Source organism: Cryptomeria japonica, chromosome 10 (genome assembly GCF_030272615.1).
Source record: "Cryptomeria japonica chromosome 10, Sugi_1.0, whole genome shotgun sequence".
Lineage (NCBI taxonomy): Eukaryota > Viridiplantae > Streptophyta > Pinopsida > Cupressales > Cupressaceae > Cryptomeria > Cryptomeria japonica.
The window spans coordinates 911,184,184-911,199,234 of record NC_081414.1 but is presented as its reverse complement, the minus strand read 5'-3'; the positions used below and the strand labels follow the sequence as shown (position 1 = coordinate 911,199,234).

General features: G+C 35.2%; 1 protein-coding gene across 1 annotated transcript in view; it reads right to left on the bottom strand.

Annotated features, from left to right (window-relative positions):
* Positions 1 to 11,079, bottom strand: part of LOC131050652 (uncharacterized) — a 173,258-nt gene extending 162,179 nt beyond the window's left edge. Inside the window, exons 1-2 of the mRNA XM_057984863.2 lie at positions 10,964 to 11,079; positions 10,651 to 10,873 (exon numbers count right to left, since the gene is read on the bottom strand). Of these exons, the coding sequence (XP_057840846.1) occupies positions 10,651 to 10,789 (139 nt within the window). The 5' untranslated portion in view covers positions 10,790 to 10,873; positions 10,964 to 11,079. The remainder of the gene's footprint in view (positions 1 to 10,650; positions 10,874 to 10,963) is intronic.
* Positions 11,080 to 15,051: the final 3,972 nt, after the last annotated feature.

Sequence of the window (15,051 nt, the reverse complement as noted above, 5' to 3'; positions counted from 1 at the left end):
ACATAACCCAAGTACAGAATCTCAGATAATCCAAACTCACATTTGGAGAACTTAGCATATAAGGATTGCTGCTCCAAAATGCCCTATAGTCAATACACATCCTCATAGTAGCATCCTTATTCTTCACAAGAACCACTGACAATGCAAATGGAATGGAGTTGGCTCTTATGAACCCCATGTCAAGAAGTTCTTTGATAGCCTTATCTATCTCCTCTTTATACCCCCTTGGATGATGATATGTGTCGTGATAACAAGTTTAGCCCCTTCTTATTCTATAGCATGTTGAAGCTCTCTATTCGACAGTAGTCCTAAAGGCATGTCACTGAAAACTACACAATGCTTGTCCGAAATGTTTTGGATATCAACATGATAAGTGCCTTTCTCACCTGATGGGGATTTTGAAAGAAGAATCGAGCAATCTGCTATCCATGCCACTTGGCCTCTACAAAAGATTCTCTCCACCCTCTTCATTGTCACCAACCATGGAGCTCCATTTGAGATCCCTCTAAGGAGGACCTTATTTCTATCTATTGTGAACTTAAATTCCATGGTTTGGTAGTTTTGCAATTACTAACCTAGAGAGTGCAACCATTGTACCCCAAAACCATATCAGTATCTCTCAAGCCAATCGAGCCATCACATACTTTATGGTCTCCCAAAGTGATATTGAGTTGCTTGATTACTTGATTGCACAAAATGGTGGATCCATCGACTACTACAACATTGAAGCCTTCAAATTCTTTTGCCTTCAATCCTCTCTTCATCACCAAATCTTTGTTGATAAAGTTGTGGGTGACCCCACTTTCGATAAGAACGATCATCCTTTGTCCTACAAGCACTCAACAAGCCTTCAAGGAAAGATATCTTGGGGCTCCAAAAGGAGCGGCAAATGTATTTTACCTTGTGCCTGTGGATTCTTCAGCAATATGATCACATGGTCTTCAAATACCTCTAGTTCATCCTATAACTCTGAATTTTTATCTAACACCACTTCTATGTAGTGTATTTGTCCTTTACCAAAGCATCTATGTCTAGGAGATCATGACACTTTGAGAAACACAACTTCTTCATCTCATCCATCTTGCTTGGTTTTGGGGGTAATGCCTTAGGTTGAGGAATGCTTACACAAGGAGGCTTTTGTTGTGGCATTGATGGTGCACTCTTGGAATAGGATTTTATTTTGGTCATTGAATCCTCCATACTCAAAGCTCTTTTGATGGCCTCTTGCAAGGAGTTTGAATCAAACACTTTTAGCAAACACTTGAGTGATTCGGAGAGCCCTTCTACAAAAAGAACTATGGGTCTCAATTTTCTCATGCCTAGAATCATCACCGATAGCCTCTAAAAGTTTGCAGCATAGTGCTCAATTCTAGCCTCTTGCCTCAATTGTACTAGTTCCCCAAAGTAAATCTCTAGATCCTTCCTGTCAAACCTCTCCATCAATCTTTGAATAAACTCTTCTATGGTATTGATTGAGCTATGTCATTGAATCATCATGTCATGGTACTACCATTCGTGGGCCACACCCTCAAGATGTAAAGTGGCGAACTTAATGGCTCCTTCAAACATGGGCTCAAGGAGAGATAGGTATCCAACTTCTGCAACCATGCGTTGGTTGAGCAACAGCCTGATCCATCATATATGGGTATATTGATCTTTCCCAAGCAATGTTGAATGTCCTTACGAGGTTTCTCCTCATAACTTCTCCCTCTATGTTCGTTCTTTTTCATCATCTCATAATACTCCACAAAAGACATGTCTTGATGGATGGAAAGATCCTAGTCATTGTATTAACATGACACTTCGCCACTTCCTCCTTTGGGCATATATGTTGTTCTCCTTCCAAGAATTCTATCTCATTTCTTCCTAGAAATTTGGTTCTACATGTCTTTGAAGTTGGGTTAACTGAATTCATTGAATTACTTTCTTCTACCCTATTTGGTGTAAATTTCCCAACAACCTATTGTTGATTCATCTCTTTCAAATTCCTCATCATCTTTACCATAAACTCCCCCGAGGTAGATTGAATTTCAGTCCTAGAACCTCCTTGAAGTGAGATTCCTCATTTATCACCCATAGCTACCTCTTTTCTCTTTTCCCTTCACAAGAACTTGATTTCCCTATCACCTTTTTGCATGAACCTGCATCACCATGCACTCATAGGCTAGCAGGAAAAGTGCTCTAATATCATTCTAATGTCCCTTCCCAAACTTTTCAATGAAAACAACAATTTGGAACACAAATGACAACATTCGCCAAATAAAATAAACGTAATCTTCACCAAATTATAATTACTTATACTCAAACACAAATAAACTTGCACAAATAATTCAAACTCCAACAATAACTTATATTGATTATGAAATGATCTCTATAACAAGGGATTGTTATGACAATCATTACAGAGCAACACACAAAATTAATTAACAATGCACACTAACTCACTGAACTTTCATATAAATCCTTGAAGCTCCAATGTACGCCCTGAGTGGGAATGCTCTCAAAGAGCCAAAGGGTTTTTGTCCTCCAACCAATGGGTTTTAATCCATTGATCATAGTATCCTATGGGGTTTCATCCATAAAAAATAGCTTGAACACAGTGCCCAAAAACTAAAATAAAACAAAATGTTTTCCTAGTTTATATGCTACTCCTCAAAGAACAAACTAGTTGGCCTAGACTGAAAATGGCACCAAGGCCCAAATTTGAATTATACACTTACATCATATGTTGACCTTATAGGCCTTACACTCTTCTCCATCGAAGGTTTGGAATTTCTACTCCCTCCCAACTTGGCATGGGTTAGGTGGTAGCTCCAACCCCCAATCCCCACTACATCCCTCAATCTGTGCCATCCTTTTGCTCTAGCATACGCGAGGCTGAAACCTCGAACCCCAATCTCCAATGGCTCTTTGACATGCGTTGATCTACAACCCTAAACCCCAATCTCTGATGGTTCTCTGGTATGCATCAAATCACAACCTCGAGCCCCAATCTTTGATGGCTCTCTGCTATGCATATTGATGATTCATGAAAAAATTTGAAGAGGAAGTTTGCATACATCTATTATATTGTACTTTGAAGGTTGGAGCCTTCTATTCTAAGAGATCAAGAGGTTCATGCCTACAAATTGAAGAGATTGGAATCTCTCACTAAGTTGGTGCTCAATTGTGGGGGTCCGTGCCTCCAATAGGTTGGTGCCTACATTGAAGAGATTGGTGTCTCTAAGTGGGGATTGGTGTCTTCCGTAGGTTGGTGCCTACAAAGTTTGTATGAAAATTTTATAATAAGCAATATTTTGTCGTGGTTTTCTTGCATAAGGGTTTCCACGTAAATATTGTGCGTTACTGTGTTCTTCTCATGTGCATGATTATTGATGTTGAGTTAATGATGTTATTGTGATTGATAAAGTTTGAAAAAGTAAATGATTGTTGTTTGATTCACCCCACCCCCCCTCTCAGTATAACTGTGTGCTCATCACAGCACTATCAATTAAGACAATCACCCCCCCCCCCCTCTTAGTAATAACCATGTGCTCATCATAGCACTATCAGCTAAGACAATCACCTTATGACCTTGTAAAACACCACGAATTCACAAAGGGTGATACTTGGGTGCCCTTGAAAGTGCTGCTAATGTTCCCCTTGTAAACTTCTCTTTGTTTCTCTAGTTCTTCTTCCTCCATAACATATTTGGGTTAAAGTTCTTCCTCAAATTCTTCATTTGTCATTGTTTCAATGTAACATACTTGTCCCTTCCATGAACATCTATGACCCGGCTCCCATGGTTACCTACAAGTAAAACACAAATTCTTTCTTCAGAGTTCATTCTTAATGATTTCTTCTTGGCTTTCCTTCTTAGGTTGTGAAAGTGATTTCTTAACTTGTTAAGGTGGTGCACTCTTGGAGTAGGACTTCCTCTTATTCATAGAAAATTCCAACCTCAGTGCCTTTTGAATTGCATCTTGTAGGGATGAACAATTAAGAGCCCTAACCAAGCCTTGGAGTGACTCCGTCAAACCTTCAATGAACAAGTATGTGAACCTTTCCTCAATAAAATCCATCACCATGACTAAAATTTTCTGAAATTCTACCACATAATCCTCTACTGATTCATGCTGCCTCAAACATGTTAATTCTTTGAAATTCCTCTTTAGATGCTTTTGATCAAATCTATCTATAAGTCTTTGTGTAAATTCGACATATGTTGTAATATTTTGGTGTCCTTGTGTGACGATTCCATGATGCCACCACTTATGTGCAATCCCATCCAAATGAAGAATAGCAAACTTCACGGCTTTCTCTTCTATCATAGTTCTAGGTGAGAGATATGTGTCTAATTTTTGGACCCAAGCTCTTGTTGTTGAAACATCAAATGTGGTAAGTGACATTTTTCTCAATCTTTGTTCCCGATCTCTATTGCCTTGCAGCACGGTTTGCCTTCCCCTAAATACAATGTGTTCCACGGAAACGCGTTTCCCCCCCCTAGGCCCAAGTCCCCCCGTCCCCGAAACCCGTCCCCCAAACATTTTCCCTTTGTCCCCCCGTCCCCGAAGCCCGTCCCCACGTCCCCCCGTCTCCCCGTCCCCAATGGCTGTGGAACACTGAAATACATTCATAGCACTGCAAAATTGTATGAAAAAAATATCACATCTAACATCATGATCACTCCTTGAATATTTATCTACGCAAGCCTCAAATACTTCTTGATTTAAGTCTTCTTCTTGGGGTGGTTCTAATCTAGGCAGAAATGTGAGTTGAGTAGGACATGGTGCTGATCCACTTCTATTGTTATTTACGGTTACTCTATTCAGATTATTGTTACTATCTTCTATCCCATTGTTTTGTGTGTGTCTGTTAGAGTTATTCATGTTTTGCATTATTTGGATAAGTAATTGGTTAGTTTCCTCATGTTGCTTCATTATTTGTTCATGTCTTTCAGCCATTTGTTCCATAAACATCTTCCACTCATCTTGATTGGCCATCTTGGTTTTACCACTGATTTGCTTGTTTTCCTCTTATAGTGCTGCCTTCCCTTTTTTCTCTCTCTCCAGAGCCTGTTGATCTCTTTGGCTCAACTACATAAACTAATTTTTAGACCTGCAGACTAGTAGGACAGCTGCTCTGATACCAATTGTAATGTCCCTTTCTAGGACATTTTATATTTTTGCCTTGAAACAATACTACAAATTCTAAATTATTAATTGAATTTATATTTATAAATATAACTTAAATAAAATCATGAATTTTATTATAATATTCAAAAAATTCTGAAAATGATCTTATTTTAATTTTTCTGCTATGTTTCCTCTTCCAATTTGCAGCTATTTCCTTAAAAGTTTAACTCTAATTTCTGGCCAAATAATGGGTTTTCATTCAATAACTTGATATGAGAAGTTAGGGGTTTTTGTCATTAAATCTCTTGATTTCCTCAAAGGGCTTTTTGTAATGTCCCCGTTTTTGGAGAGAAACTGATTAATTAATTTAATTAGTTAAGTTGTCCAAAATTATTATTATTTTTCATGGATAGCTTAATTAATTATTTTAATTAATAATATTAAGTTAATTATTTATAAAGTTATCAAATAAATTAAAAAATTAAAAGATGACTTTATATTCAATTAATTTAATAAAGTGACTAATTAAATATTATTTCATAAAGTCACTTCTAGAAGCTTCTGGATGTTGGGGTGAAAAAGTATTTAAGGAGATCAAGTTGAGCTTCAAGGCAGCCAGGAGTTGATAATTGAATTGATTTGGGTTTTGTGGAGCCGAGATGTGTCTACAAACTTTGTCTTTGGGAACGAAAACTCCCATAGATAGCATAACTGAGGGAGTGGAAGACCTTCTGAGGGGTTGCAGCTGAGAGTGGGAGACAAATCAGTCTTCCATATAGAGCCTATTGAGTTACTACATGATCACGGTGGTTGGGGTTCATGAAGTTCACAGACTTATCCTAGGGGAGCCCAAACCCATCACTCTCTATTGGAAGAGGAAGCCGATTTAATTGGAGGTCTTTGGGAGTGTTGTTTGGATGGATGCTGATCATATTTCAGATCTGAGATCAAATCGAACTTTATGCTTCAAACCCTGGATTTGATACATGTTACATCATTGCAGCATTGTATCACAGTTAAGAGGACAGCGCTGGATATAGGAGATAAAGGCGATTCTTTGAAGCACATCTTGGAGGAGTATTTAGGGGGAGATCAGCAACCGATCAGTCTGAAGCTAAATCGTGGCAGTCTATCTTTACCCTTGATTTTGCCCTAGTTTCTCTATATGAGCATCGAAGTTCACTTTGGAAGTCATCACTGGCCATAGAAGCACAAGGTGACTCTGTTTGGAGTATTTGGAAGGAGTAATAAGGAGAGTATTGCATGCATGTCAGGTCTGAAGACAAGGAGGATCAGACTGCTATTTTTATTCGTAACACTTATGGGAAAATGGCGAACATTTTAGGAGAGGAGTTTGTGAGCTAGTTGCTGCCCATTCATCATTAACAGACCACCCATATTGCAGCAGGGGTGATTTCTAAAGCAAAGGTTCGAACAGCTGATTTGAGGACTCTTTGACAACGGTATTGCTTGCCTCTTCAAGGCGCTGTAATCCAGGTTCACTTGCAATTGATAATCTATTGTAATCTCAGTCTGAATGTATGAGTTAGTAGCTGTCATTTGTCTTTAGAAGTCTGAAAGTGGTTAATGGATAACAGTCAATGTGTTTGATTATATCGCTGTCATTGTAATGTCTCATTTGATCATCATATCAATAAAGAAGGAAGGAATATTGATTGCATCTTCATTCATGAATTTTCTGAGGGTGTATGACAACTGTTTGTTAAAATGTCAGCTTGCTGTTAGCACATGATTCTTGAGCCTAGTCTTATATGATACATCATTAGATAGTTGTATATGCATTCCTAGTAAACTATCAATCAAGAAGAGTCATTAGAAGTTGTTAATTCATGAGGTATACATGTGTAATGACCTTCATATCAGACTGAAAAACTCTGTCAGCATAACACGCAAATCTCATAACAGCATAACACACAGTTTGGACAGTCAGCATTAGCAAAAATTCCTTGAAACCACTGCAGGGGATATTTCACTTTTGTCCTCTTTGGCTGTAGTATTTACTTGCCAAATCACTTCATATTTTCTTCCATATTGATCTCCTCTCCTCCTCATTTGGTGTTCTTTATATATGCTTATCCTTTAATAGTCACAACCTTTCATATGTACATTGATTGATAAAGGAAAAAACTGCACTTTATTCCTTAAGTGCTTCCATTGGTGTGATTTTATTTCTTAGTGTATTGTCTCTTTTTCTGGCGGCAATTTTATTCCCTTCATTTTAGGCAGGAGCATGACATTCATCCTTGCTGAACTTTCATTGTTGCTTGCCATTTCGTAACAGCAGTTGAATACTAATCTGTTAAGGTTCCAAAGTGGTTGGTTTTCTATTCCTATGCATTTGTAAAAGCCCATTTGTTGCCAAGGAGATCATAAAGGAAGATTTTTGTAATACAGGTACGTCTTTTTCAAGTCTCTTATTTTTTTTCAACATTTCCTTTTTCAAAAATGAACTCTTTTGTTTGTTTGTTTTTTCAATTCTTGTTTTGTTTTCATTCTTCTACGAATCTATACCACATGCTTAATTTTTTTAAATGAGTTAAGTTGTATACATAAATTTTTGTTTTCTGTTTTTTGAAAACAACATTCATTGAACTTATTGTAATAGGGATTACTATGGAAACTAGTTCTAACTCCATGGGCTGATGCCACTTCAAAATAAAACCAAATTCTCCTCTTTGAAATTATGTTGATATAGTACAACAACTTCCAGATGGTGAGGGTTATATATGGGTTTCCAATAGGTGTGGCGTTAGGTATTCAAGCTCATATATTTGGGTGAAAACCCATTTGTGCCACATCCCTTGATTAGACATCAAAGCTTGACGAAATTAAATAATGTACCCATTTCACAAGAGCAAATCATAGTATATTTAATAAGTAGGAAAAAATATATTAAGTAACAAGTCACAAATGAAATCATCCTTTGTTAAAAAAAGAATTTTGAGAATGAAGCCCCCTCCACTACCTTCTAATCTTCAACCTGTAGAGAGCCACCCATTTTTGGCTAAACCTAATGAACAACCCACAGCCTTTACAATAAGAAATTAAAGGGACCATTAAAAATGCCATATCAGAATGAATCTCAAGAGATTGTCATTCAACACATAACGAGATGTCTCTTTGCAAATAGATTATCTTTCAATGTTTTTCACTCACCATATTGGCAACAAATGGTGAAAGCAATTAATGAGGTTCCAAAAGGGTACAAGGACCTAGGTTTTGAGAAAGTGTATAGCACCTTATTGGAAAAAAGGGTGAAGTTTTTAGAGGAGTCATTGAAGCTCATAAGAGATTCATTGGTCAAGACAGGGGTGTCCATCATTTTCGATGGATGGAAAGATGCAAGAAATTGGCCATTGATCAATGTTATTGCAATGTGCCTTAAAGGGGCAATATTTTTTAAAGCAATGGATTGTGAAGAGGAGGTGATAGATGGTGCATTTATAGCCAACAATATCATGACAGCCATTGAGGAAGTGGGGCCTCAAAACGTTGTTCAAGTCATAATAGCCCACCAAAAATTGCAGTGCAATTGGTTTATTGGTTGAAGAGTGTTATTCACGCATCCTTTGGACACCTTGTGATGTCAAGTCCCCCAACCTTATGCTACAAAAAATTGGAACAAAAATTGATTAGATCAAACAAGTGTATGTTGAGGCCGATGATGTCTGATTCATTCTCAAAATTGGAGTTGTTGAAGGTAAGTGAAATGATAAAAAAATAATAAATATATTTAAATTTAGTAAAACATTATTTTATTTTAATTTCAATTTTAGTAAATTTTATTTTTTATTTTTATCCCCAAGCCCTAACCTAAAACTTTAATAATAGCAGACAAATTCCAAAAAAAATATGTGACATGGACTCTTAAGGGTACGAATGGCAGGAGAAGTTTCCAACACAGGCTAAAAAAATTCCCAACTGTCAGTCAGATATGCCTAGACCTCTACTTGTAGTAACTGACCCCTCAGGAGTTCCCTAATGAACTTAAAAAGAGTGTCTCTGAAAAAACACCAAGAGGGCACAGAACATCCTAATAGTGTCAAGGGTGCCCTGCCTAATGGTTGGGGACAGCATATGATATTTCATCCTGTCACCAAGTACCCAAAACAACAGGTGTGCTGGAACAGGACCTTTGGGAGCAAGGAATGAATCACATCTTGTATCACTGTTTTTCCCCAGTGTTGTGTGAGACTGAGTAATTATTCTATGCTCAAAAAGAAACAAGTGCACAAATCTCACCTACTATACAATCAGTAAATGGGCATGCGATGATGTTGTGAGGTAATAATTATACGGCACATTTAAGGATCACCTATATTCACATATATTAAGAATGCAGTCCAAGCATGCCCCCCACCAGGTTAACCTCGCTCAAGAATTACCAAGCCAAAAAAGCCCTTTAACTAATATTCTAAACTGTGGCCACTGGGACATATTCAGTGAGTTTTAGCATCAAAATTTGCTAATTCAGCAATCTTAATGACATCAACTAAATTCCCAATTGTTATTTTCCTCAGTAGTTTGTCAAAATACCCCAATGCTCAAAAAGACCAAGGACGGCTAAGATCACCCAATATCATCAAATGTCTTTATATGCACATTTACTATGTGAAAGATTCAGATGTTCGTGGTTAATTTCTATTAAAGAGGCATGAACAAGGTAAATAAAACAAATATGAAAATATAGAATCACGCAAAACAAGTCCACTAATACAAGAAAATGAATTTTCTGGATAATATTCCCATTGATTGCTCTCCATATTATCATGCAACATTATTTCAAATGTTGCTTCATTCTGATGTCAGGCAAAATTGAAAGCATTTCCAAACAAAAAGATCTCATAAGCTTTTTGAAAATGTAGATCCATGCTGTTGCCAGGCAAAATTGAAAGCATTTCCAAACAAAAAGATCTTGTACGAATATTAATTTTAGAGAATCATCCGCATAAATATAAAGTCAATCTTCATAATTCATGACCCATACATCATTAGCTGGTGAAGCACAAGACTTCCAGAGAGGTCACCCTTCCCATTACGCTCAAGCAGACTTAGCAAAGTAATTTCAACTACACTTAGGCCTGCTCAGGTTGCTACTCTATTTGCAAAACCCTCGGCTGGTATTTTGGCTTGACCTTCAAATCACATATCAAATGCTGAAAATTATATAATCATCATTCTTTTACTAAAAATGGCTTAAAATTTGTATCAAATTAGGTTTTCTCCAAAACAAGTTTAAGATAATACTAATTTCAGAACGGTTTGCAGTTACATATATTCTGGAAAACTTTTCCCAATTAAAAAATATATATTCTACGCATGCATACGAGTGTATTCCTCAAAATACATTGAATGCTTGACACTTTGCACAATTTAAAACATCTAATCATAGATGGTGAGACAAGTATCTGTTTGGAGGAATTATGCTGATCCAATGCTTATTGATAATGCTGGAAATTTAGATCTCGCCAAATATGATGGATCAAGCTAATGTAAATCAGACAAAGATACTTACTCAGCTCGGTGAAGAAGAGAAACACTATGACAGTAGATGATACAATTGTAATCACACCACCAGAAAAGCTTCTCTGGTAAAAATCTTCACTGATTTTTGGATATGCATCCAGCTGCCGAAGCTTGTTCAGTAACTCCATGTTCTGTAATTGTGGGAAAATCACCCACCAACCTAGTGCTTAATTTTAGCACAATGGAGTTCAAAATCGCCCTTCAAGTTCCACCTAAATATAAGAAAATTGAGACTATCAAACAGATCTCTGTGGTAAATCTCTCAAAATAATTTATTTGGTTTTCTCGCAAAAATTACCCACCCGTTGTGTATGCATTGTCTTATTGGATGGTTTGCCCTTGGAAAGTTTTGTGCGTATAAAAAAAAAACGAAACAATAGGAAGGAAACAAATTTTAGGATTTACGCTGGCGCTCGACAAATAATACAACACATAAACTCAAAAAAAAAAAATATAACGTTGTTATAGATTTTAATGAAACTTTTACATGTAATTTGATGGTCTAAATGGCCGTTTTTCCACTTTTAGGTAGTATACGATATCATATATATCATATTTTAAGTTATTAATATATTGTAAATATTTATTTTAGATATATATATATATATGAAAAATATAAAATTCATATAGAATATTTTGAAAATGTATATGATATAATTGATAAAATTTAATATTTTGATATTTATTATTAATAATTATTAATTAATGATCATTTAATATTAATATGTAATATATGTGATATGATAATGTTTATTATAAATATATTAATTTGGAATCTTTTCAAAATAGAATATAATTGTAAGTAAAATTATCTTGAATATTTTTTATTTCAATTTAAAAACTTAGTAAATTTAAGTTTTTTCTTCATATTATTTATTTATCATTACTTTAAATTAAAATATATGTATTTAATATGTATAATTGATAAAATTGATAAGATATTTAAATATAAAAGATTTTATATAATGTTCTTGCTTGCGAGTTGTGGATCCTACCCCCAGGGGGTCATGAGGATACCCTCAGTTTTATATAATTGTATTCATAAATTAAATATTTGTTTACAATTGATAGGCATTGAAAGGCCCGGTTGGTAGATGTTACTCCTTGTTAAAAGAAATTCAAATCATCTTATAGAAATGATGATGATAAAGAAAGAGGCCTTTTCATAGTGTGTTAAAGGAGCTTAGATATTTTGAATACTTGAAATTGTTATTAAGAATAGATATTTTTGTGCATCTTTCAAATCGATGTATCTAAGATATGTATACTAGTAGCCTCCTAGTGTAGTATATAAAATATTAATTTAAGATCTTTTTTTATGTTTGTATATAATATTATTATTCTTTGTAACTATGGAAGTTCATCATATTCATTGAGATGTATAATAGAAATTTCATTTATTGAACATTATTGAAGAATTTCATATTTTTCAAATGCACAATCAACATAATGAATGAGACGTTTCATATTTATCCAAAAAACATCAATGCTAAATAATTAGAATTAAATTAATAAATTATATTTAATAATTGTAGTGTCGTAAACTGTACACCATTGCTAGGGTGGTACAATTTCACACTTAGGTTAGCACCTGCCTTAGTGTATTTTGCATCTTGCATTTCTCATTCTCCTTTAAGCATTTTATTAATTAATTTAATTAAATTTAAGGTCATTTCTCCTCACTTTACATATTACAAAGTTGGGCTCTTTACCCTAAGTGTGCCCTTTTCATATTATTCCTCCAATGAATCATTTAATCGTAAACCCTAATTATGTCTTATTATGACCATTTAGGCCTGATTTCGCATATCAAAACATCTTGAAATTAGTTGTAACTTTGGTATGTGCTCTAATATCATCATATCTAACGGCCCTGAAAATTTGGTGAAAAGTTGGTCGGACTGTGGCAGGAATGCACATGGTTCGCGGCTTTTTTCCCGAAATTTTGGAAGCACAATCCTATGATATGATAATGCTTAACCCCAAAATATCAGCAGGAAATTCAAATCCTAGGTCGGCCTAAACATGAAATTAAGATCTAGGGTTTCATACTTAAGAGCTCTCTTTCTTCATTTGAAGGGGTCTTCTCCTAAGAATCTAAGGGCAAGTTTTTGGAGTGTTAGAGCCTTCTTTGCAGCAAAAGAGTAGATCTTTGAAGTCTTCAACAACATTCAACATTCATCCATCAAACATTCATCAAGCATCATTTTATCAATTGGGGGCTTTTGAAGATGTAGAAGAACAATAGGAGATCACCGACTGACGATTGGCTTGTACCTTTCCCTTGGGGTTGGGTATGGTTTTATGTTGTTTTTAGATCTTTGCATAAGATTCATTTTGATTCATATTCAGGCTTTAGATCACTTTGCATTATGGATTTAGGGCATTTACTTTATCAATTATAAGCAATTAGGGTTTACTCTTTAGGGTTGCTCTAAGTTATTTACTTGCATATACACAAGGTTCTTGCACACACATTTTCAGTACATTATCAGCTATTCGTGGAGGTGGAAATCACCAAAATGAGGGTTTGACTAAGGCAAAACCCTATATAGCCACCCCAAACCTTCCCTTTTCAATTGCAAGTGCAGAAACAGGAATCTGGAAACAGTTATAGGTCTGGAACAGGCATCTACACCACACAAAAACCTCAGAAGTGCATAAATATGTCAAGGACAGGGGCATGGCACTCTAGCCTTGCCTAAGACAAGGGCAATGCACCCTGGCCCTGCCCAGGATAGTGGCGTGGTGCCTTGCTCCTGCCCTCTATCAGCAAGACTTAGTAGATCAGCAACTTACAGATCTCAAAATCCCTCCTGTCAGTTGCAACTCCAAAATTGCAGAATCAAGACAGTGGTGTGGCACCCTGGTCCCAGGTATTTCTACTCAGATTTTAGACACGGGTGCACCTCTGATTTTGCCTTCTGATATGTACTTTTCAGCAATGTATCGGTTGTTTTTTGATCTGCATTCTCATATTAGGATTTGCTTGTTTATTTGCTTTCTAGGTTAGATTCCATTTTGCATCATTCCTCTCTCTCATTTACAACAAAGGAATAGAAAACCTAAGAGGTAATCCACAGCTCTCTCTTTCTCATAAGAAGTAGCCGACATGTGTTACCTTCCTAGACGCTTTCATATTCCATGAGTGTGTATGAGAGTGGGATTAGGGTTTCCATACTTAGTCTCACTTTTTCCCCTACACAATAATGTATACATTACATAATATTATTGTGTTTCCAAATATTTGATTCTTTCTTCCTAGACTTTCTTTAAAAGAGTTACTTCCCTAATTTCATTTTTTTATAACAATCATATGAAAATGGTAGCGAGATTTTGAGTCCACCCAAAGACTTCACGCATGATATAGTAACATATGTTAAGTATATTATTTCTCTCATTCTTATATCAATTGTTTCCTTGGAAAGAATCAATCATTTTGATTTGTTGATTGTTAGTGCCCAAGCTAATCATAAGGAAAATTTACATGTGTGTCCCTTTTGCATTGGTGAAATTGGAATCAAATTTGGAGATGCATCATCAAATGAAATTTCAAAGTAATGATCAAATTCAACCATAGCATATGTTGGTGCATCTAGTGGAACAATCCCATGTTTAGGGCAATTCATACATTGTCTTTTGTTATGGTTATGCACATTATCAATTGTCGCAAATAGATGAATAATATTATCAAATTTTTCTTTAATTGTTAGTTGTAATGCAATATTTGTTCTTATCGTCAATCATTTTTAATGAATAATCGTTAGATGTATATCTCTAATATTTATTCAAGTAGATGATGAAATCTTTGTTGGTCCTCACTTTCACTTTCTTTTTTTAATACCTTATCCAAAATAACAACTATCTTAAATTCTTCCCATAGTAATTTTCATTCAAAACTCAAGTTTTCTTTTTCAAGAAAAGCTTGATGGAGTCTTGAATCAATATTTGTAAAAGAAACTGTCTAATAAATCTCATTTCATCAATCAAAATGTATTTTTATTTTAGAATTCTTCTTGAAAACTTGTGAGTCTTGTCTCTTCTAATTCTACACACCAATGTTTAAAGTTGCAATTCTAGTTGGTGGTAGTAATAATAGGGGACAACATTATTGTGTTGTTACATCTTTAAGAGATTAACAAATTGTATAAATTAGATATGATTTACATATTTCAATTGCTCCTTGAATTATCATACATAGTAGCATGACTTTTTTATCATGATAATAATGTGACATAATAATATCAAATATTTGTTTTCTTACCACCTAAGGTTCCATTTATATATTTGGTATTATATCATCAAGTATTAGTAAGTCAATCTCTTTTATGGTGTTAATAAAATTTATTGTTTTATTTATGTTATCTCCTCCTTGATATTTGGTACTCTA